Below are 22,886 nucleotides of genomic sequence, written 5' to 3'. Positions count from 1 at the left end.
CTGCAATATTTAGTATTGTTTCTTTAGTAGACTTCAGTACTTTCATTTCAGGCTACATAATGCTTTTTTGTGTGTTTTTATGTACAAAACACATCAGTTTAGAAATATGACAAACCGATAAAAGAATGTAGCCACCTTTAAATATAATGTAAAGTATATTTTGATCATTGATAAATGTGCTAATTTTGATCTGGAATAATCACTCAATAAAACGATATTCAGATGTGTTGTTTTGTTTTGACTTAACGGCCCAAACACAGGATACAGATGTGGAAGAAAAGTGATGTCAGAAACAGTTTCTTCAGGAGTGGAGTAGAGGAGGAATTGGAAGGCATATATAAAGATTTGGCTGGATTTCCAGCAGAAGGCTTTTTAACATGAGTCAGGTTCTTCTTGCAGTTTCTGCCTCCCCGTTTCATCATTACAGTTGATAATGTTGATATTAGACTAATCATTATATGATCATACTTAGCTGTTACTGCCCATACTACACATACTTTTACCATTATTACTGACATTGTAGCAGAAAGATGATAGGCTAAACATGAAGGTGAGACACCATGCTTTTGGATAGATGAGACAGCCGATAACAGTAACCAGATGATGATTGCAGGAAGTGTGAGTTAGCATGCAATGAAAGGGATGAGTGAGATATAAGCATGACTTCTTGACTGAACTTATGATTGAGCTGCATTAGTCTAAGTAGATATGATCTGTGGAGAGAGAAAGGGTAAATGCATGCTATTCTCTGTACATTTAGTTTCGGTCTGGTAGTTAAAGTGGACCTACGCTGCAGCCCCACAGAAACAGGGTACATGTGCTGCAGCCAAGCAGGACTGGGAGACTACTGGAGCTTAATAATGGGTGTCTGTCGGGCTGCTGTCCTAGCCGGATGGCAGGGCCTTAGCGGGCACCATACTGGGGTTTGGAGAGCTCTTGCTGTGTCCACATGTTTGGGTGCCTGGGTGTTACAGAGTTCAGATTATGTGTTGGTGGGATTGATTCAAGAAAAGAGTCGACGGGGATCACAGAGGTGTAATCTATAAAAATGTGTCATATATTAAACACAGATTTTATGCCTGTATGTAAATCTCAATATGCTGGGAAACTACCAATGCCAAATAAATGTAGTTGTGCAAAAAGTAATATACAGTATATACCTCTGAAATGTGGTGTGAGTTATGGTCAAGTGAAAAAAAGACTGACTGTCACATAGCTTCTCTTGACCAGATTCAACCCAGATATTTTTCTGCTCTCCTTTTTAGGGTAAAAGTTTAAAGCTGTGTGAGGGTAAAGGGGAGGTGGCGAGACACAGAGACCAATGAAGCTGGTCCATAACTTCATCACGGTACATTTCTCTGGAAACAGGATCCTGCAGCAAAGTGAGATACAGCCTCTGAACACATATACCTTTCTGCTCCACACAGGGGTAAAGAGAGGGTGATAGAAGGGGACATGCAACACATCTGGCAGCAGCTGTATGTCATAGTGTGTGTGTGTGTGTGTGTGTGTGTGTGTGTGTGTGTGTGTGTGTGTGAGACAGAGAGAGAGAGAGAGAGAGAGAGAGAAGGAGAGAGAGAGAGAGGGGGGAAAATAAAGAACAGGGGGGTTGACAGAGTTGGGTGCATGTTGAGCTGTTAAGATATTACAGCTCCCCACAAATAAGCAGTTTTTAAAAAAGTGGATCAGCCCTGAACCTGCCACACTCTTCTCCTGGAGAGAGTGTTAGTGAGAGCTAGAGGAAGAGAGAGAGTGAGAGAAAGAGCGAGAGAGAGAAATAAGGAGAATAGACCTGGGCAGTTGCAGAGGCGAGGGGCGAGAGGCGAGAGAAAAAGAGTCTGTGTTAAGTGTAGATCGGAGAAGGACTTCTTGCTGATCATCATTTTAATCAGTGAGTAAATCTGATTATTGGACTTGATTATTGTGCTTCTTGATTGTGGGTAGTGGGGGGTGGATGGTGGTGGGGGGGTGTGTTATAGTTGCTTATTGATTTGTTTTTGTGTAAAGAACTTTGTGCTACATTATTGTTGTATGAAAAGTGCTATACAAATAAAGTTTAAATAATTCTTCTTCTGTTAGTTTAAAAGTTAGAATTGTATTTATTCCAACACAAACACAAACATCCACCATCACACTGAGGTGTAAGAGACTGCTGTGTTGTTGCTGTGTTTTGCCAGATGTGAAACAAGCTGCATCGGATTATTTGCTAAGCTAATTTGCACTGCGCCTTTGATTGGCCTCCAAATTCATGTTCTCTGAAAACATTTGTAATACTTGTACAGTGAGTCACCAGCTTATTATTATCCAGTATGATTCACAGACGCGCACATATGAATGCAATCCTGATTTTGTTTTTCTTTGGTGTCCACTTGTTGGCTTTCACCTCGTCTCTTGTTTCAAACTTGGAGTCATGGGGTCAGAGCAAGAAAAAAAAACAGACTTTAAAAACTTCCTTGGGCGGTTAAACTGAACTGAGGTCATTCTTTTGTCACAACACAAAACCCCTAACCCACAAAAAAAGATGCTTTCTTTAGTAATACGGGTTATTGGATTTTGCAGGTCAGATCACTTTTTATCTTACAACCCAGCATAAAGTAAGCCGGTGTACTTTGATGAATGCATTGATTCATGGAGGTAAAGTTAGAAGGAACACAAGAACACAGAATATCACACTCTGAAAGGCCTCACTCAATTATCAAAGTAAAAACTCTATATTGAAGTAGTGACTGCTAATTTAAGTTAAATCTCCAGAGAGGAACTTTTGGTTTGTGTTGATTTTGGCGCCCCCCTGTGGACGAAGCCTTACCTCTCATCTCTTTGCTGTTTTTGTCCTGTACATGTGGATGTTTTCCTTAACAAAGAAATCTCACCCTGCTTTCTTTTATGTATCAATCACTTGAATCATTGCAATGGAAGATGGAAACAAAAGTTCTGTCTGTGTAGCGTTCTGTTAATCACTTTCTCTGACACCTACCCCGCACCGTCGTTTCAGGCATTCAAAATAATTGAATAGAAACAATAATAATCTTCATACTGATGGTCTTGTTTGCTTTTTGAGCTCATCCGGAGGTGTCAGAATTAATTTCAGTCTGTCTCATAGCCATCAAAAAACTTCTCACAGCAGCTTTAAAGTGTCAAATGTAGATGATGAATGATGAATGAACCTTTTCAGGCTCAGTATCAGAAACACTTTATATAACCTGTTGTGTCTGTGTAAGTTCTTTGTATGGCTCTTAAAATAGATTATTACTTTTATACTAGCTGTATTTTGTATGTAAAAAAAATTGTCCTTTTTAAAAAAAAAAAGCTACTGAAGTGTGAAGACAAAATTAATCTAACATTTTTTAAAGTTTAAGCTCTTATTATGCAGATTTGTCCAAGCTCAGTTGGTAGAGTCGGTTGTCTCTCAACCTGCAGATCGGGGGTTCGATCCCCAACTCCTGCAGCTACATATCTGATATGCTATATATGCAGTCTTTAAAAAAAAAAAAAATTTTTTAATTAAACCAATCAGCTGACTTCAAAGCTTCTCTTTCTGGTGTCATCCATTCGATCTGCAGAGTCCCTCGGCACCTTTAAGAAAAAGCTAAAGACCCAGCTCTTTCATGAATACCTACTAACTTAATGATGATGGTCTCCATATTATTGATGATGATGATGGTTGTGACATTGGTTTTTGTTTGATAATGACGACTTATAAGATGGTTTCTATACTGATTAGAGCTCTGAAGAACTGCCGTCAATGTTGTGCTTTGCCTCTCGTCACTTCCTGTCAGCACCTGTGTGTCCAAAGCTCATCGTTTGCTCTTACTGACATTGTTCCCTTTTTTTCTAGATCCTTGCTTGTGTTGTACTTCCTCTCTGATGTACGTCGCTTTGGATAAAAGCGTCTGCCGTGTAAAAGTGCTTTCAGAAGACTGGAAAAGCATTATACAAGCTCGAGCCCATTTACAATTGAAGTCAATATCACAGTAACATCATATTCATTTACACTAAAAAAAAGAGAAGCTTTGAAGTCTAGTTTAGTTTAATTAAAAAATGCATTTTTTTAAAAAGACTGTTTGCTCTGTTTGTAAAATCTAAAAACTGAAGTGAACCAAGGGCAAGAGGTAAATACGCTTGTGAAAAATAGAAGTGAGAGTCTTTCTTCAATATAATGTTCTTGTTTCTTTTCCACGGCTGGATACAGGCCTGTATTTCCACATCTGCACGTTGCTGAGTGTTTAACTCTAATGGAATCTGTTCTGTTTCAGCAGCTGCCACTCATGAAGCACACGTGAAGACTGGTTTCCATCTCATCTCTCGAGTCGTTCTCATGATATCCGCTTTATTTTTTTCTCCTGAAAGACATATCAAGAATTTCAACTGCTCATTGTCACCTCATGAGAGTTTCTTTTTTCTCTTATCTTCCTTTTAAAGGGGAGAGGGGTTGCCTGTCTTCTTATCATGGCCCCTCCTTATCTGTGGATGGGGCTGATGGTGGTTGCCGTAGCAACAGGGGCCCATTCAGCCAGTGAAGAGAATGAGCTGGATTACGGGTTCTGGAACTACAGAGAGGGCGGTAAATCACGACCCGTTTGATCTCCCACGTTTTAGAGATACGAGGCCTGTAAATCACGGGGTGACTGAAGTGTTTGAAGTTTTGAATAATAAAGTGAATTTATGGGGGAACTGAATGAAATGCAACGCTTACAAAAACACTAGAGGGATGAGGCAGCTATTTGGAGCATAAAACGTTTGTAACACTTGTTTGTTCTGAGTCACAAATAATATTTCTGAACTATTGAGGCAGGTCTTTTTTTTTTTTTTTTGTTAAACTGAAGCCTGATGATGTCATGTTTTGGTTTCAGCCGACAGTGTGAACGTTGCCACGGTGCGCAGTGTGACCAGAGTTTTAGACGCCTGGGGAAAACGCATCTTTAATGAGATCAGGACTTTACTGCACTCTCAGCCCAGCACGTTGCTGCCCGACTACTCCAGGTTACCACCTTCATTACACCTTACATATGTTGTTAAGTGTATAAGAAACAGACTGGATTTGCCTCTTTAAACACGATAAAATGAGACCTTCAAGGTGAAATGTTGGGGACCACTTTGAGCTAACATCGACAAAATTCCTTCTCAGGGGGGAAAATGATCAATTTGATTATTTACAGCTAAGGGAGGAGTGGACAAATTCCAGCTACATCCTGATTGCAATTTGCTTTTGTATTCTGTATACACAACCCTCACTGAATAATAGTCCTTCTTGTTTTTCATTCAGTCCCTGTTAAAGAGTTGTTGTGTTGTGATTCTGGTCCAGCTGGATATGAAGTGAAGCGCTGCACCGCTATAAATAACATACAACAAATACTGATCTAAAAATAGATTTATATAAGGAACATTTCAGATTATATAACTTATCTATTCATGTTTTCTTCTAAATGATGGTGACATGATGTGGGCTGAACTGTGACAGGGTCATGACGTCATCCTGCAGCCTTTCTTAAATTAGTAGTTGATAAAGCAGGATATTAAAGTGAGTGAATGACAGAGTTGTTTTCAAACAAAAGCTCTGATGTAAATGATAATCAGCTCTCGTTCGGTTGTGTTTAAATGTCAGAAATCAATAGTTATTTATAAATATGGCTTGTTTGTGAACCTGAGCCGCCTCTGATCGTCCTGCAGGGTGCGCCCTCTGTCTGAGTCCCTCAACGACCTGTTCAGAGAAGTGTCTCTCCTGCGCAGGCGCATCACCGAGCTCTCCCATCGCCTAGCAACCTTGGAACCCTTCCTCCGTCATCATGGCTACCTGGAGGAGGCGAAGGAGGGAGAGCATGAGGAGGCGGATGGGGTAGGGGCGGGAGGCGGACGGGCTCTGGCTCCTCAGACTCTAAGAGGGGAGGTGGAGAGTCTGTCCCGGTACAGCCCGCCCAGGAGGAGCCGGGTGGTGAGGAGGAGACGGGTGAGAGTGGTGAAGCCCGGGGGAGTGAAGGTGGTGCAGAGGGAGAGACAGACGCACTGAGGGAGAAAGAGGAGCGTGGGAAAGTTACCATATAATCCATGTTTATGTAAGAAATTACTTTTTTGAAAACTAAAATAATGATATAATAAATAGACCCTGATGGTACTGTGAGATTATTATAGTTTGTATTGATCAACAGAAATCTAACACATAACTAGGACAATCTTTAAAAATACATTTTTAATAAACTTTCACTATTATCAACATTTCATTTTCTGACTCTAACAAACGTTAAGTTAAGCTCAAAAGAGGATATCAGGCGCTTACGGTGGCAAGCAGGTAGACTCCAGGTGAAAGGTGCTTAAACCAATCCAAGCTTTATGTAGGAAGGCCACCAGGCCCCCTCACACACACTCACTTGGAGACAAGGATCAAGTTAAAATGCCTTTAATTATTCAGGGTATTTATCAATATAAGACTCAAACACACGGCCGACTGATTTCTACCACACAGTCTTCTTCAGGGTGTGGGAGTGTCAGGACGCAGTGGAAGCTGAGGTCCACTTACATCATCAGGCAGCCTGGAGGATAAATTACACCAGCGTATATTTATATGAACCATTAGTGTCAATATGAGGAATATTTGGAGATAAATTATGTGTACTATAAAAAAACACAAGTGTATACTGATAAAGTCAAAGTCAAAGTCAAAATCAACTTTATTGTCAATTTCAAAATATGCCAGACATACAGTGGAATCGAAATTTCGTTTGTCTCTGTCCCGCAGTGCAATACAACCACAATAAGGTAAAATAAGATAAGGTAAAAATAGATAAATAAAATGAGGTAAAAATAAGATAAATAATATTTACAGTAATAAATTCTAAATTGTTCAAAGGTATAAATCCTAAATTGTGCAAAAAGTAGTAAGTAAAATACAATAAAATTTAAAGAAAAAGTGAACTTGTGCAGTATGTGCAATGTGCAGTAAACTGAGTGTACAGAGTTTTTAGTCCAGAGTTCTTGGTGGAAAACGGGAGGGGATAAACATGTATATACTGTATATAGGCCTACATAGTCTTATATATGTAGATACACATATATACATACATGTATACATACATACATGTATATACAGTACATACATACATATGTCAATATAGACTTATTCAATTCAATTCAATTCAATTCAAAAAACTTTATTTGTCTCCGGGGGGCAATTCAAAGGCACACAGAGCAGTAAATTAACAACAGTGTGTTAAAAAGTAAACGAAACATTTTAACTTAAATATAAAGTGTTAATTTAAATACAACTTAAAACTTAACTTAAAAATATAAAGGAGTAGATATAAGTGGACAGTGATTGGACTAACAGATGTAAACAGATGTAAACAGAACTATGTGCAGTAAACGAGAAATAAATACATAAATACAGAACTATGTGCAAGTAGGCAAATACTAAATGATAAGTTATAAGGTCTCTTGGTGATGGTGAATAATCACCATCACCAAGAGTCTACATTGGGTGAGAGGTGTTGGTTTCTGTTGGGGGGGGGGGGGGGGGGGGGGGGGGGGGGGGGGGGGGGGGGGGTTAGGAGTTGAGGAGCTGGACAGCCCTGGGAACAAAGGTAGCTCTTCTCCTCTGTGTCCTGCAGCAGAGACAGCGAAGCCGGCGTCCTGAGGGGAGCCACTCAAACGCTGGGAAGAGAGCGTGTGAGGGGTCCTGCATAATCCGACCTGCTAGCCTGATTGTCTGTTGCTCATAGATCGATGTCAAAGTCCTTACAGGTAGTCCAATGATCTTAGAGCAGACTGTGACCGTGCTCTGCAGGCGGTTTCTGTTCTGGAGGGTGGTGGAGTGGAACCAGCAGGTTATAGAAAAAGTAATAATGCTCTCAATGAAGGAGTAGTAGAAGGTCAGAAGAATTTTCTTACTGACTCCAAAGGAATTGAGCTTCCTTAGGAGGTATTTTTGCTGCTGACATTTCCTGAGAATCTCCTCGGTGTTTGGAGGCGAATTTCAGCAGGCTGTCGAAGATGGTACCCAGGTACTTATACTCCTCTACTAGTTCGACAGGATTCCCATGGATTGTGGTGATTGCAGCTGCAGCCAGTTCCCTCTGCTTGTTGGAGAAGGTCACCACCATGTCTTTGGTCTTGCTCATGTAAATGAAGTCATTAATCACATGTAAAGCAACATCCTTCAACAATAGAATATGAGACAACAGCATCATATAATCAAACAAATCTGAAAATCAACGAGTGAAATGACCAGACTCAATTAGAGGGATGGTTTAAAATCGAGCTCCTCATTAAGTGCTGGGAGCACCATGGCAACACGCTTTAATATCAAAAGATTTCTCTGTGCTTTTTTTTTTTTGGGAGACGGTCGACACTTCTGAAGGATTGTTCCACCTGCACCATCCTGAGTTATTCTTTGAGCATGTGGAGCAGGGCTGGGTGTTTCCCACAACCCCACTATAGGATACGTATCCCAAAACAGAGGCCATAATACATATGATTTTTTAATAATCACCATATCCTACACATAATTCACTACAACAGCTGTTCTTTATAGTTGAGACAAACAGCAGCGGCATAAAGATCCTAAAGCTTATAACACCTCAACTCAGGTCCTCAGAGATCCTACAAATTAATTCAAATATTTTAACCCCAGAGCTATGACTGTGGTGTTATTGTGAGCTGCACCATTAGTCAACTGCTTTTCAAAACTGTCATCACAGCTTTGCAGTCGTATCCATTCTGTAACATCTGCACCCATACATGTATTTGCAAGGAGCACATGATGATATATCTCGTTTAGCACATCCCTTATGGGGAGCAAGCTTTCATTTTACCACAGAACAAACAGGCCATACAATACAACCTGTAAATCCATAATAAATACATAAATAGTTATTTCTATTCTATGAAAGAGTTATAATAATATTTTAGATTTAACTCTTGTGGCCTGTAGTAGTTGGGTAATATTTGGTGCTCAGCAGATATTGTGCAAAGTAAATAATAAGAATAATATTCATTCTAACCATGGTTTGTGCTACACATGAATATATTTTGGGCCGTTTGCCTGTCAGAGAAGATGCTGTTGAGTTGCATTGTGGGATATGTATGATACACAGTGTTTGGGGCAGCATGAAACATCGCCCTGTTTCAAATAAAGAATTGCTCATTGGGAGTTGAACAGTGTGAACACCTTTCTGTTTTGTCCTGCACCTGGATGCATTTTGCTTGGATGTGTGCAGACTAGTTATTCTTTATTTGAAGCAGCAGATCCATAAGAGAAGTAAACGATAACCTACTTCAGCCTCTAATGCTCCGATTTTAGAAATATATGTTTCAATTGAATTTGCCAAATTTAAAGTAGTTGAAAAGATTACTGCTGGAAATCTTTAAAAGAAACCCTCAGGACTACAAGACAAGAAAGAGAAGGGTATTTTCAAAGTTGATCCTACTTTGAGGCTCCGGATGTAAAGAGAGGCTTACTGTTTATTTTTTCAACAGCCTCTCATCACTGTGTGTCTTTGGGTCAATGCCTTAAACTCCATAAATAAATAAACTGAAAGAAAAATAATGAAGATAATCCAGTCTATAATTTCCCCTCCACCTGATCAGCTGATCCTGAACTCAGCTCCTGCCACATGGTGTCAGTGCTGGCCTACTGCTGTGATCACATGCAGCATTAGCACTGATTCATGCAGGCTTGATCTTTTTGTGTCCGCCCATCTGAAGTCAGGAACCATCCTCCCGGACCCAGCAGGGGGTGCCTATTATCTGCTAACATAATTATACTGTTTGTTTGCCTATGGTGATCGTGTGCGCGTGTGTGTGTTGGATGTGGGCTCAGGCAGCCAAACTTTTTTTTGCCTTCATTAAAACTTTGCCAAGTGTTTCTACAGCAACTGGTTTCTCTTAGCGCCTCCTCTACTTGTCATCCTCAGCACATACTGCAGCATGGTGTCTTCTGGATTTTTCTTTTCCCACCTGCATCTTTTCTAGTCAGTTCCTCTTTCGTGTCTCTGTGATTCCCCCTGTCCTCCTTCTTCAAAATCGTACTGTAATCTGTACATCAAACAGCCTCTTCCACCTCCTACTCTTCTCCTCTACGCTGCCATGTGTGGGCGTTTAGCTCAGGCTGTACTTTCCTATTTTAGTATTGTATCGTCGACGCATTGTTGCATCCAACCCAGTCAAAAATGCGGTGGGAATACTGTATAACCCTCTCTCTGTACCCCTCCCTCACTTTCTTTCTCGTCACCACCACCCCACCACCCCCCCATCTCTGGAAAAAGAGCCAGTTGCTAGGTAACGCTTAATTGTCAAGAAGTAGTTGCATGTGTTGCGATGCATCCTGAGGTTGTTGGGTTGGTGAAGAATTGAGCAGGATAGATGGCAGCGAGTGGGAAAGTGTAAACAGTGGATGTCTTTTTTAAGAAGAAGGAGCAGGAGATAAAATGGATTATGAGATTACTTCTAGCGCCTCACCTCGCTCTGTGTCAGCATCCAGCCGCCTGCAGATGTTAAAAATTCTCCCAGCAGATCTACACCCACAAGAAGGCATCTGTACATTTTCCAACCTGCGGTTTCTTTAAATAACTCCTGTTGCTGGACGAGCCTGTCAGAGTCAAAAGAGAGTCTGAGGAGAGAGAGGGAACAAGAGGGGACTTTGATCTTTTCTGCTCGCTTCACTTTACATCACTTCTTATTCCTTTTGAATATTCTTCTTCTCTCCACCTTTTTAGTAGAAGAAGATGCTCAGCTGCAGCCATCGTCTCACATCCACTCGTGACCTATGAGACCTAATCATTTCATGCGTTAAAACACGACATGTGAAGCACGTCCTGGTGATGTTCCCCCGCCTGTAAACAAGAGGAGACTAGAGAAGAAGAAAAAAAGACACAAACAGTTTGAGATTTATTTTTTATTAATACTCAACACTTTTATTCCAAAGAGACAGAAGAATAATATTTCTCAGCACTTATTTTCACATTGACTGTGTTTAATCTCATTTTCAAAATTACTAAATATTCAATCAAGTTTGAAATACTCTCTTCACACAAGTAATTTCTCTCCATACAAAAAGAATGCGAGGGTGAACTAGATTTTTGTTTTGTTGTATGTACATTTTTCACAATCTGTACAGCTCAGGGGGGTGGAGTCGTCTGATCTTCTGTGGCATAACACAAAATCAGAAGATGAGCCAAAGAGGAACAGAAACAAAAAGAAAGACTATCTAGTAAAAATGCAGATTGATAATCTGTTGTGCTTTCTGTGTACCGATGAATGATGGTGCTTTACAATTTTGCCTTTTAGAAAACAAACTTCTTAACCGGTCTTTGACCAGATTTTCAAATAAAAACACGTCTAAACAAGCCTCGACCTATTAAATGTGCATGTTCTCTGTTGTATTAGATGATTGCACTCATCCTGGCCTGAAGTCTTTATAAAAGCAATTTTGCAAGGGGACCTATATGAATCAAAGATTTATTCGAAATAGATCTATTCTCTGTGGTTTTGTACAGTTTTTTATCAAAAGTCCATGAGTGTGAGGTATTTACAGACAGTTTTATAATACATGAACAATAAACGGTAATCTCTCACACTCACACTCTGCCTCTCGTCTATATGAGCACACACAGAGGTAATCAAGCGTATGTTATCAGGCACATACAGAAAAGAAATGAGATACTCAAAGGGGAAAATAAATAGTTTAAATGAAGAAGGCTTATTCAGTGACAAAGAATGTGTTAACCGAGACCTTAACCTTGTTTTTCAAACCATTCACAAAAACCACCCAGTAAATTCATCTGTGAATAACGATAATAAATAAATGTTCCCTATCCTTGTGAACCTCTTAATCAAGTGTAGCCATTTGAGTTGAACTGAAATGTTGACTGTAAGATCAGCGTCTGCTCTTACACACACACGCGCACACACCTACAGTACTACATGGATCATCAGTACCAATGAAGTTGATACAATTTCAAATATTGTTCAAAAACGCCCGTGTTTCCTGGGCTAAAAGTTTAAGATAAAAACAGAAATAAAGAAAAAAAGTGTATACATGCAAGTCATCACAAACACCAGAGACCCCCTAATATCATACATACTGACTTGTCAACCAGGAGAAGGAAAGTCTTGTAAAAATTTGACCAGGATGTACGACAAACTGAACATTGCACCTGTTCACTCAAATTGTGCTTCAGTTTTGATTTGATTTGGTATAAACATCGTGTATGAATCAAGTTTAACTAACGCTCTGGTTTTGGAGAGAGGGTTATTCTGAATGTTAACTTGTGACATTATTTCATTAGAGAGAGCTGGGAATTCAACAAAACATATTTTATACGTTTGTCTTTGCAATGTGTGGAGCAGAGACGTCCTGTGTTTCTAAACCACCTGCCTTCAGGACGGGACAGGGCTGAAGGAGAACTCCTTGTCACCATATGTCACCATGTGACAGATTACGTTGTTGAGGGAGAGATCAGTAATCGATGCTACAGAACATACTCAAATGATTTTGTCTGTTTGGTTTGGTAATACGTTTTGGTTTAAACTTCAAGGAGAGAGAAATATGGTTCATATTTACTCACTTCTCTTTTAAAACTTTGGACAAAGTTGGACCATTTGATGAATATATTCAATTTTTTTGGAGAATTCGATGAAAAGATCGATAACGCACTCATAATATGTATGTTACACATAAAGCTAGCATACCAGCTAGCTTAGCCTAGCTTAAAGAGTAGAAAAGGGGAGATAAAAAGAGCCCCGCTCTGTCCACAAATATGCTCCACCTAGCACCTCTGAAGCTAATTAACAAACACATTATATCTTTAAGTGTAACTTTTTTCTGCCCTTAGCAAATAAACTTAGCAACATGAGAGTCATGTTAGAAATGCTACAGACTGAAAATGAAGACATAGCATGTTGATAAATTAGCTTTAGATGTGCTTGTCAGTTGATTTTACTACTTTTGGACCAAGCCATGTTAACTATTGAGCCCAATTTAGTTTTTATGCGAAGCTACGCCAACTGACTGCTAGGTATAGCTTAATTTGTACTGTCTGGTCTAAGGAGGAGAATCTACCTTATCACCTAAATCTGGACAAGAAGGCAGATAGGCATATTTACAAAAAAATCTATTTCTTTTGACAGCAGAGAGGCTGGAAAGTTATCACAAATCTGAAGAGTTAATTCATTTTAAACTTGAAGACTAAATTCTGACATCTTTGGGATGATACTAGCATGGCTGGAATCACGAACCTGCCGGGGTTATTCTTTTCATTTGCGGAGTAAAAATACTCAACACTTGGTCTCTTCCCATCATTTGAATATGACCATGTATTACAGCAGACATGGCTTATGGCTGTAATCATGAAATAATTAACATGCCAGGCTGCTCATTCCAGTAACAGAGGCCTCAGTCTGAGAGTCCATTATGTCCCCCGTCCTCAACTGCGAAACTGTCACGGCCAATTGACTCAGACCCAATGAAAAGCTCTGAGAGCAACAAGCAGACATTAAAAGGGATTTATTTAATGGATAGTTGGTTCCTGGGTCATCTGTTAAGCAAAAAATAAATGGTGGGGCTTCAGTAGGTGAGGGGTAATGACGCTTGGATTAATTGAGGAGTTGTTAGAGTAACAACATGCTTGTTATTTTTGAACTGCATTTCTTCATGTGGAGCGTCACAGCTTTGTCGTACCTGACATTTAGGGGTAATAGGAATGTGTTTAATCATGGCACTGTGGCTTTAACCCTTGTAATCCTGCTATTTCTTTAATAGTAGGGGGGCTGTTAGTGGGAAATTAAGCTCCCTCTACTGCAGCAAGTTTTAAGTTTTTGCTTCCCAGTATACCATTGTTAAACGCAGGTGAGACGTTTTCTGGTGTATTTTCAATCCTGTCTCATTAACTGACTTATCATTAAGAGGTTGATTTATCTACAAACAGAGCAGGTCTTGTGTTTAGAAAATCGGTATTTATCCTTTAAGGCACATCCAGCTCAAAATGTGAGAACCATTTGGTACTGCCAAGCAAAAAAAAAAAAAAAAGCAAGAGGAAACGGCAAATCAGTATGATGATGTTGCTTTTGCAGCTGAAAAAAGACCTTCTTTGCAAATGTCTAAGTACTTAGAATGTACCCAGCAAGTCATGCCTTTCACATACACTTCACAGCACTCAAAAGTAAGAAAAGTATAAAAAATCAAACATGAAGAATTAATAGCAAAGAAGAGTCCAAATTACAGGAAGCCAAAAACAAAAAAGATCTGTACTAACAACGGATCTAGCAGTCTCCTGTAATATGGGTAAGCTAAGAAAGAATTAACATCATACAAATATGTAACACGAACTATTTAAATCAATAAATTGAAAAACAATCCAACTGATCATCATTAAACACTGGAATAATATTCAATAATAGTATTAACATTATCAATACAATTATTAGTTTACCCTGTTACTTCAACAGAAGTGTTGATATCTCATTCATGATTGTATTTCCGTTGCTAAACAAAATGTTTGTTTTGGTGTTAAAGATCTGCAGGAGGGAGGAGAAGACAACAAGTGTGTGAAGAGAGCAGAGACGGTTGATTTTATTTCACATTTTTCCATCCATCCCTCCCTCCCTCCCTCCCTCTCTCCCTATCTTTCTCTGAGTGTCGGAGCAGCACCAGAATCCTCTCTTCTCATTAAAATCGCGTTTCCCGCCGGACTTGAACACAGCTTAGCCTGCAGTGGCCTCTGTGCGTCGTCCAAATTCTTTCCATTTAGCGGAGTGAGAACAACACACATAGTAATGTGTCTGCTTGTTCTCTTCACACAGAGAACACATCAGCCTGTGCTGCTTCTTCTTCCCCCCTCCCATCACCCTCTTTTCTTCACCCACTCCATCTTCTCTCTCTCTCTCTCTCTTTATTCCTCTGTCTTCACCCTCAGACGTCTGACTCAATGCTGGAGAGCTTTTCATAAACGTGTCCATTGCTGGCACCGTTGAAGGGTCTCTGTCCCTGCCCCAAACCTAATGTGTCCCTGCCCCCGGGCAGTAGCTTGCTGGACCCATGATGGTTCCCCACCCCGCCCAGACACAGCTCTTTAGGGAACCTGGGGGCCACATTGGACATCACCCCAGTTGTGGCCGACGCGGGTAAATAGGAAGCAGCTCCCATGGAGCCACGGAAGTCCCCTCCTCCTCGATTGTTGTTGAGAAGTTGCTGCTGCTGCTGCTGTTGCTGCGTCTGTGGCTTTTTGATGTAGTATGGTTTGGCGCCATGTAATAGACACTGGTCGTCTTCGAAGCTTGGGATGAAGGGGTTCTGGTTCACCTTATCTGGGTAGAGAGATTTAGACAAGGAGTAAGTCCCGGCCCCTCTGCTGCTACCACCACCACCACCACCACCACAGCCCCCACCTCCCATCATAGCTCTTTCTCTGTCCCTAAGGCTGTCCCTCAGGTCTCTCTCGCCCACCGACCGCTGATGCAACCCACCCTCGCCACGGAACAAACTGAAGGAGGAGCCCCCTTTGGCCCTGTCCCCACCTATTCCTCCAAACATGGGAGAATCCCTATCCCCTGAATACCTCTCAAACATGTGAGCGTAAGGGCTGGGGCCCTCCATGGACCGTTCCCTGTCCTTCAAACTCACACTTCGGGGCTGGGGGAACTGCCCTCCTGCACCCCCACCAACCCCTCCCATGCGCCCCGCCCCTTCCCTCTGAAGGTCCACGAATGTGTCATATGAGTGTTGCCTCCGCAACACCCTCCCGCCTGGCCCTAGCTTCCTGCGCTGTGCCTGAGTCTGTGGTTGGCTGGGTCCTACACTGCTCTTCGCTGCAGCGAACACCATGTTATTATCCTCACTGATGTTGTAAAGGTTGCTCGACTGGATCTTACACGTTTTGCACGAAGCAGAGGTGGGGCGACTGCTGGTTCCCCCAACCCCGCTAGCTGCGCACGTGCCACCTCCCCCTATTCCTCCGCTGTGGTGACACACACTGTGGCAGTTACGACACTCCCAATCACCCCCTGCTATGCCCCCACCTCCTATCCCAGAAACCCCCTTCTCCCAGCAGGTGTGTGCCTGCTGCCCTGCCGACACTGACCCCAACCCACCTTTACACTCTGGCTTCTTGCCTTTACCTTTGAGGAAGTCTTCTACAGGAACTAAGCTTTTACAGATACCACCACCGCTACCACCGCCCACACCGCTTCCTCCGCTTCCACCCTCTTGCTCCCACATGGCCTTGCCATCCTTGGAGCGGAACTGGTCCGCATAGAAATCCCTCAGGTTCTCTTTTTCTTTGCGGAATAAATAAGGTGAAGAATTACCCCCTCCTCCTCCCCTCTTCCGCTCCAGGGGAGGTGAGACCGTGTGGTGTGACTGGGGCCGGTGGGGGAAGTGGTGGTGGACGGTGTGGTGGTGGGCTCTCCTCCTCAAACCGCTCAGCTCTATCTGGTCTTGCTCCCTTCGGCACTTGGCCGAAGCCGGCCTCTTTTTCAGGCTGTCCCTGTACTGCTTACGCCGCTTGTTGTTGCCCTCCAGGTTGCCGTAGGTGACGGTGTGCGTAGAGATATCTGACACATCAGAGCGAATGTTCCCATCATCGCCCCCTGAGCCTCCCCCACCCCCGCCACAGTACCTGTCGTGACCCCCGATGAGCCCTGTGCTGGATGCACCTCCTTTGAAAGAAAACCTTCCGTACACATTGCTTCCCTTGAACCCACCCTGGTTGGAATCCGCTGGAGCATGGCCGGCAAGCAGGTCAAATTTACTGGTGTTCCTGTGAGACATGGAGGGGCGGGGCTGGGTGGTGAAGATTGGTGCTACCCCTCCCCCCAAACTGTCGCAATCGAACATGCCCCCCTCCAACGAGCTAGCGCTGCCTAAGCTACGTGGTCTATTGGGCGGGGGGCCGGACATACCCAGAGCCGAGGCCGGGTGGTGGTGCAGGTAATGCTCCTGGTACAGGTTGCTGTCCTTCAGGGGCATGTTGCCAAAAGTCCTCTCCACCTCGTTGATGTAGTCACTGAACATGTTTTCCTCTGGCAGGTAGGGCGGAGCGGTCTTGCAGTCTACAGGATGACCCACTAGACTGCGTCGGTGCTCCTGGATGTCATAGATTGCGGAGTCACGACTGCTGTGGCTGTACTCCAGAGCCGCATGAGGAGAACCGTTAATACCCGGAACAGCCGTCATGTCCTTGGCTGTGCGGAGCAACCGCAGGATGTTGGAGTGGGTGTTGTTCATGTTTTTCTTCATGGTGGATGAGGGTGAGTCTATGGTTGACTTGTTTTCCTCAATTTGTACCCCATGGATGCAGCTGTAGATACCCTGGAGTGTGCAAATTACAAGAGAAGGGAGGCAGAGAGAGAAAGAGAGGGTGAGATAGGCCATGGGAGGCAGAAAGAGTAAGAGTGAGAGTGACAAGGTATGATAGTGAGAAGAAGACATTCAAATGTTAAGCATTAGTAAGAAATCAAGAACCAGAAGGGAGTAAAGAGTTGGAGGGGAGGGAGCCAAAGAGCAGACGCATAAACAAATAAGACAGACAGACGACAGTTTGACAGACAGAGAGAGAGGCAAACAGACACAGACAGAGGCAGAGAGGTTAATGTTTTGCCATGTTCCCTCTGACCATCCTCTTGTTTACACACTATTAAACAGTAACAGGGGCTGAGTTCATCAATGTTTTCTTATGGGATCATCGTAGACCCTCACAGCTGCTGCTTAAGACTCCACCTCACGCACTTAGCTAAGTGAGAAGGGGCTGAGCAGATTAAAGCCTTGATTGATAACACAAGGGCAGAACTTCAACATGCTTTGACCTCAGATCAATACGTTTAATCACTTTCATTTGAATCTTACTGACACTGACACTAGCTCTCCGTTTGGCTTTTTTAAGGCTTTTTTTTTCTCTCTCTTAAGAAAATGACTCACTTGTTAGTTTGTCCGACTTATTGACATCAGGGACAAATGCATTCAAAATCATTGTAAGTCAAACAAGTGTGTTTAAATGGGGGCTGAGGGAATGTGTGGTCGAGGCGACAGTCGAATCAGAAAGGTCGAGGACACACTACCCACCAGGCAGCTCGCAGGCCAACATTCCTCAAAGGCGTCAACTTGTCACAACCACTTTCTGTCTGTCTCTTAGTCATCTTCCCCGTCGCAGAACTACATTCATGAAACTGAATCGTAGACACCCCCCCCCCACACACACACACACACATCCTTTTATGCCTCTATTCTCTCTTTGTGTCTGTTTTATCACTGTGTCCAGGTGCTCAGCTGAGTGGCAGCAGCTCCAATGGGATTGTCTGTCTTTATCTTTCTTCATCTTTAGCTACTACAGCCGCTCTGAAGGGTAACAGAACCGAGGTTACTGGAGCAGCGCTACATCTTTTCCTTTCTACTCTGCCATTGTCCTGCTGTTTTTTTTTAAACTTATCATTAATGCTCTTTTCTTCCTCTGTATTTCATTCTCCTGTCATTGTCTTTTCACTTGTCCATCCTTACCACTTTATGAATATAGTCAATGAACTCCAACTCTAATATTGTTTCTTTCTCTGACACAACTTGTGTGTTAAACCGGGCATGAACGAGATATCTGGTACCGCTAGAGTAAATGGAGCCACTTTAAAATGTATGTGCACTTAAAATGGATGCACTAATGCAACAAGTAACAGGAGCCTCAAGCGCATGAGAGCTTAGAGTGAATCTTTAAGCCACCGTGCAAAAAGGGCTGTTATGTTTTGCATAAAAATACGAGTATAAGAAGCTACAAAGACACAGAGATTGCTGCCAATTCCACAAAAAAAAAAGAGAGAGAGGAAAAAACAAGTGTTTCTGAAGTGTTCAGGGCCAGATCTGAATTCAGTACTTGGAGGTTAGACTGAGTCGGTGTTTACCGAATGATATTACAATTAGAAACACCTTCTGCCCTCACAGAAGACACGCACACACCAGTGCCCTTTTCTCAGGCAAACAATTATTGAGACAATTTGGATGCGACAACCGCCACTCTCCTTAAAAGTTTACATAATGCAAATGAATTACAGCTCAAGTGATTGTTTTTATGGACCTTAACGACCTGCTGCAATAACACCGCGACACCTTGTTAGGTGACCCATTAGTACAGAGTCGTTAGCACGCTGAGACGAGCACTGAGACATCCACACAAACACACTTTCAAGGCCACTGAGCTGAGAATGTGCAGCGTAGTGAGAAGCTTTTATTGCTTCAACATGAAGTTGATAAAGAGTGGCGCTTTTTAACCCTTTCAGGGCCTGAGTTGTTCTTGCTCTTATCCAACATAGTGTTTGAAATGATCCGAGCCATAATGCTTTTTGAAATAGCTTGTGACTTCTTTTAATGGCATCAAAGGGAAAGAGGTGTACACTCTCTGAAATGAGTAAAGAAGCACCGAGGAGTTGATTTAACAACCCCCCTTTGTTAATTACTGATTATGAACGTGTCAGAGTTTTACGCTCCAGCTAACACATCGGACATTTTTCGTTGTATTCATTTTTTTAATCAAACAGTGTCAATCAGCATTGGCCAGGGTTGTAGTGGTGAGAGAGTTAGAGTGATACCGTTGAGTTTAATTTTAAGCCATAATAACTTTTTCTGTGTAAAAAAAACAAATGCACCACAATGAGTACCAAGAGAGACAGCAGAAAGTGTTCCTCTACATATCGCATCTTGTCTCTGTCATGTCTGTCTTATTTGTCTTGACTTGGTTGTTTTTGCTCATTAACTTATGCGCTTTGTACATACTGTATCTTATCATAGTCCTACTTGGTACTTATTGCTTATTCTATTATCTTTATTCTATGTTATTTTTACATACTTAATTATTGCTATATATATTTCCTACTGCTGTATTGTGTTTATGAGCAACAGTAAGAACCGAATTTCCCCCTGGGCTTAATAAAGTATTTCTGATTCTGATTAAGTTAACATCTTGTCTTATTGTCTGCGTTAGACCACCATAGACTGTATAAGAAGTGAAGTCAGCCACTATGACACGGTTAATCGACTTCCTGTTTGACGGCCAATGTGCAGATTTTCTGGCTGTTACTTTTTATTTTAAGTCGCACTCAGGCGATTGACATTCTAACACCTCGATTCTGTTGACAGGTTGTAGTAGCAGAGGGTTAACTATCACATCAAACAACATCATTAGGTATGTCCGAGTTTATCACCAATTTTAATCTAACAGGGGGCATGGTTTACAAAATGAATATGAAGCTGTATTTCAGATCGTAATCTGATCAGGAAAATGTTTACTGAGGTGATAAATCAACGGAGAAGTCGAGTTATTATACTGTGAACACCTTGACTTATTTTTGCCATGAGTAGAGTCAAACCCACGCTGGTCATTACACAGAACACAGACTTCTACACTTTCTTTTTTTAAGCCCTGTAGTGACAGTCAATTACCCCCAACTCTGGACTTGTTTAAATTCAGTGTTATCACTCAAAATGCTTCTCACCTTTCAATTCCAATATACATTTTTCGTGCCAACTTATTATCATCCAGTATTTAAAACTCAGATCTTCCTTCACTGTCAAATATGACCTGCATGCTCTTCTTAGAAACGAGAACAAAAAGTGACCTTGAAAGTATTAAAAAAAGTAGAGTAACATTTAAGGTTTGGGGCTGAGACTGATCGGGTTAAATTAATAAAGCCTAACCCCTGACACAGATTATTATTCTTCATGATTATGATGCTGTCTTTTATGACTAACAGTGTGCTATAAATATGAAAAGGATTTATTGCTGTTGTTTGCACAAATCATTTTTTGGATTAGTGTTTTTTTGTCTGCCTGTGCTAAAAAAGCTTCAGGTAAGTCAGGTGAGTCACTGTATCTCTCTGACTGACTGGATACGACTCAACCTCAGCCTGTGGTTTTAAAAACAGCCTCTCCTGTGATCTTTCTGTCAAGAGGATTAAGTCTGGACCTGAAATAAAAAACACGAGTGCACTCACTCTGCTGATGGAGAAGGTGAACCCGGGCTGCCCGGAGCACACGCCCATGAAACAGAAGCGTAGCTGCCAGTAGAACCAATGTTCACAGATGAAGGTGATTAATGAAAGAATCATGGCGGCCCCGAGCATGTAGAAGACCCCCGCCATGTTGTCCACGTCCAGCTGACTGCTCATCACCTCGTTCTTCTCGTTGTGACAGATCCCTGTGAGCCACAGGGCCTCGAACTCCTCCATGTCACCTGGAGAGGAGAGGCACATACACACAGGTGACCGTATCGTTGAGTTACTGTATGTGTGACATTATGCTCAATTTACCCTTGGGTGTCTGAACGTGTAAGTGTGAGTGCAAAAAAGAGGCACAATTTTATGGGTGGGGATGCTGATGCCAAAAACAGCTCAGGTCTCATGTATGTTCAACAAATGTCACGTCGCATTATTTTGACTGAACGCCCCCTTGGGGTCGATACTCATTAAGGACTGCTTATGCAAGGATATCGCTTCCTCGTTTGGAAAAAAACAAACTGCCTGCTGGGACACAGTCCTCAGGGAGGAAGTGTGTGTGGTCATGTGACAAGCGTTTCCGCCCTAAAATGTCTCGCACTAAGTTCCACATCTCCGGGGGGAACTGCCGAGGGGGGGGGGGGGGGACACGTCCAGAGAGATTAGTTTGAGCTGCACTGATGATCTGTGTCTTGTGTTTCTGTGTTAGATCAAGGGGTTATACACAGTGTTTTCTCAGTCGGTGCACAACACTGTATTTGTTTTTTTGTTCACGGTTGTGTTTGCCGCAGATTGGATTTAGTTTTTAAAATACTTTCTTACCTTAATGTGGCTCAGTGAGAAAAATGTGCAATCTACAATTAATAAAATGCTTCATGGTCAGATGTGATCATGATGACATAAAGGAGTTTTAAAGTTTGGGAGATTATGAAACTTTCCTCTGTTTATCCGAGCAAGTAAAAAAAGTGAGAAAGGAGCATGTAGTAGCTGTTTTCAAGTCTTTAGGGTGCAGCTTGCAATTACAAAATCTGCCATTCCTCCAGCAGCGGCTTGATATGACATAATTTGTGGGTAGGAGAACCACAGGCTCTTTCAGCTTGCCTTCACTTATATTGCAAACCAGCTCGGAAACGCTGCTAAGAACACTGAAAATAAAAGTATTTGACAAAGACGTATAAAGTCTAAACAATAAGGACAAAATAATTATATGTCAAGTGCCAAAGGCTTTGTAGAAACTGCAGTGACAAGTGAACCAGATCGAAAGTGTTTTTCACATACATGACACAGATCAGGTTCTTTTTTTATAACACTTTTAACTGCACAAGTCACATGTGTGTATCCTAAATCAGAGACAGGGCGGATCTTTTGCATACGACCTCAGTGTGATCAGACCGGTCAGAATGCATGCAACTTTAAAATCACACTCACTCTGCACTGGCGGGACGGGGGGAGCGGGAGTTACTTAAACTCAATGAAAACAAAATGGGGTGACAGCAATGTAGGTAGTCAGTGGAGGGACCGTCTCCCCGTATCCACGGCAACATTCAAAAATCATAGTCTTAATTATTTGTCATGTTGTTTATCAGACAATGAATCAGGATAATGAGAATGAAAGTGCTTCATGTCCTTGTCAGAAGACAAACAGAACTCCAATCTGTCTGTTTTCATGCATAAACGGTTTAATCTTTCCCGTGTTTACGTGCACGCTCTGAAATAACTCAATGCATCCACATGCTGAAAATCAGCGAGGAGAGTTAACCAACGAGTGGCTATAAGATTTTATTAACGCAGCTCATTCGTGAGAGAATAGTGAATTGTTTATTGTTCAGAACTAGTTAAAGAACTGATTCTTCTTATCATCCACTGACCTCAAAAAATTCTCTCCAACGCATGACCCCTGCTTTTGAATCTGTGTCTACCTTCTTGTTTTCAAC

At 42.0% G+C, this 22,886-nt stretch overlaps 2 protein-coding genes across 8 annotated transcripts in view; one reads left to right on the top strand and one right to left on the bottom strand.

The window, feature by feature from the left end:
• Positions 1-1,584: 1,584 nt before the first annotated feature.
• si:ch211-243a20.3 (uncharacterized protein LOC100151507 homolog) lies at positions 1,585-6,210 on the top strand. The gene is made up of 4 exons (XM_065958622.1): positions 1,585-1,891; positions 4,420-4,561; positions 4,851-4,980; positions 5,668-6,210. The coding sequence occupies exons 2-4, from the start codon at positions 4,447-4,449 to the stop codon at positions 6,002-6,004; spliced, it is 582 nt and encodes a 193-aa protein (XP_065814694.1). The 5' UTR covers positions 1,585-1,891; positions 4,420-4,446; the 3' UTR covers positions 6,005-6,210.
• Positions 6,211-10,867: 4,657 nt separating this feature from the next.
• The window catches only part of grin2bb (glutamate receptor, ionotropic, N-methyl D-aspartate 2B, genome duplicate b), a 103,373-nt gene continuing 91,354 nt past the window's right edge, over positions 10,868-22,886 (bottom strand). For 4 of the 7 annotated variants that reach the window (XM_020647652.3, XM_020647651.3, XM_065958608.1 and 1 more), the window contains exons 15-16: positions 20,953-21,191; positions 10,868-17,293 (exon numbers count right to left, since the gene is read on the bottom strand). In XM_020647652.3, the coding sequence (XP_020503308.1) occupies positions 14,897-17,293; positions 20,953-21,191 (2,636 nt within the window). In that variant the 3' untranslated portion in view covers positions 10,868-14,896. The remainder of the gene's footprint in view (positions 17,294-20,952; positions 21,192-22,886) is intronic. The other 3 variants (XM_065958617.1, XM_065958618.1, XM_029280029.2) reach the window with 3 other exon arrangements.

This window comes from Labrus bergylta, chromosome 1, assembly GCF_963930695.1.
Source record: "Labrus bergylta chromosome 1, fLabBer1.1, whole genome shotgun sequence".
Taxonomy (NCBI): domain Eukaryota; kingdom Metazoa; phylum Chordata; class Actinopteri; order Labriformes; family Labridae; genus Labrus; species Labrus bergylta.
Note: the sequence above shows the minus strand (reverse complement) of the source record. Positions and strands in the feature narration are given on the sequence as shown.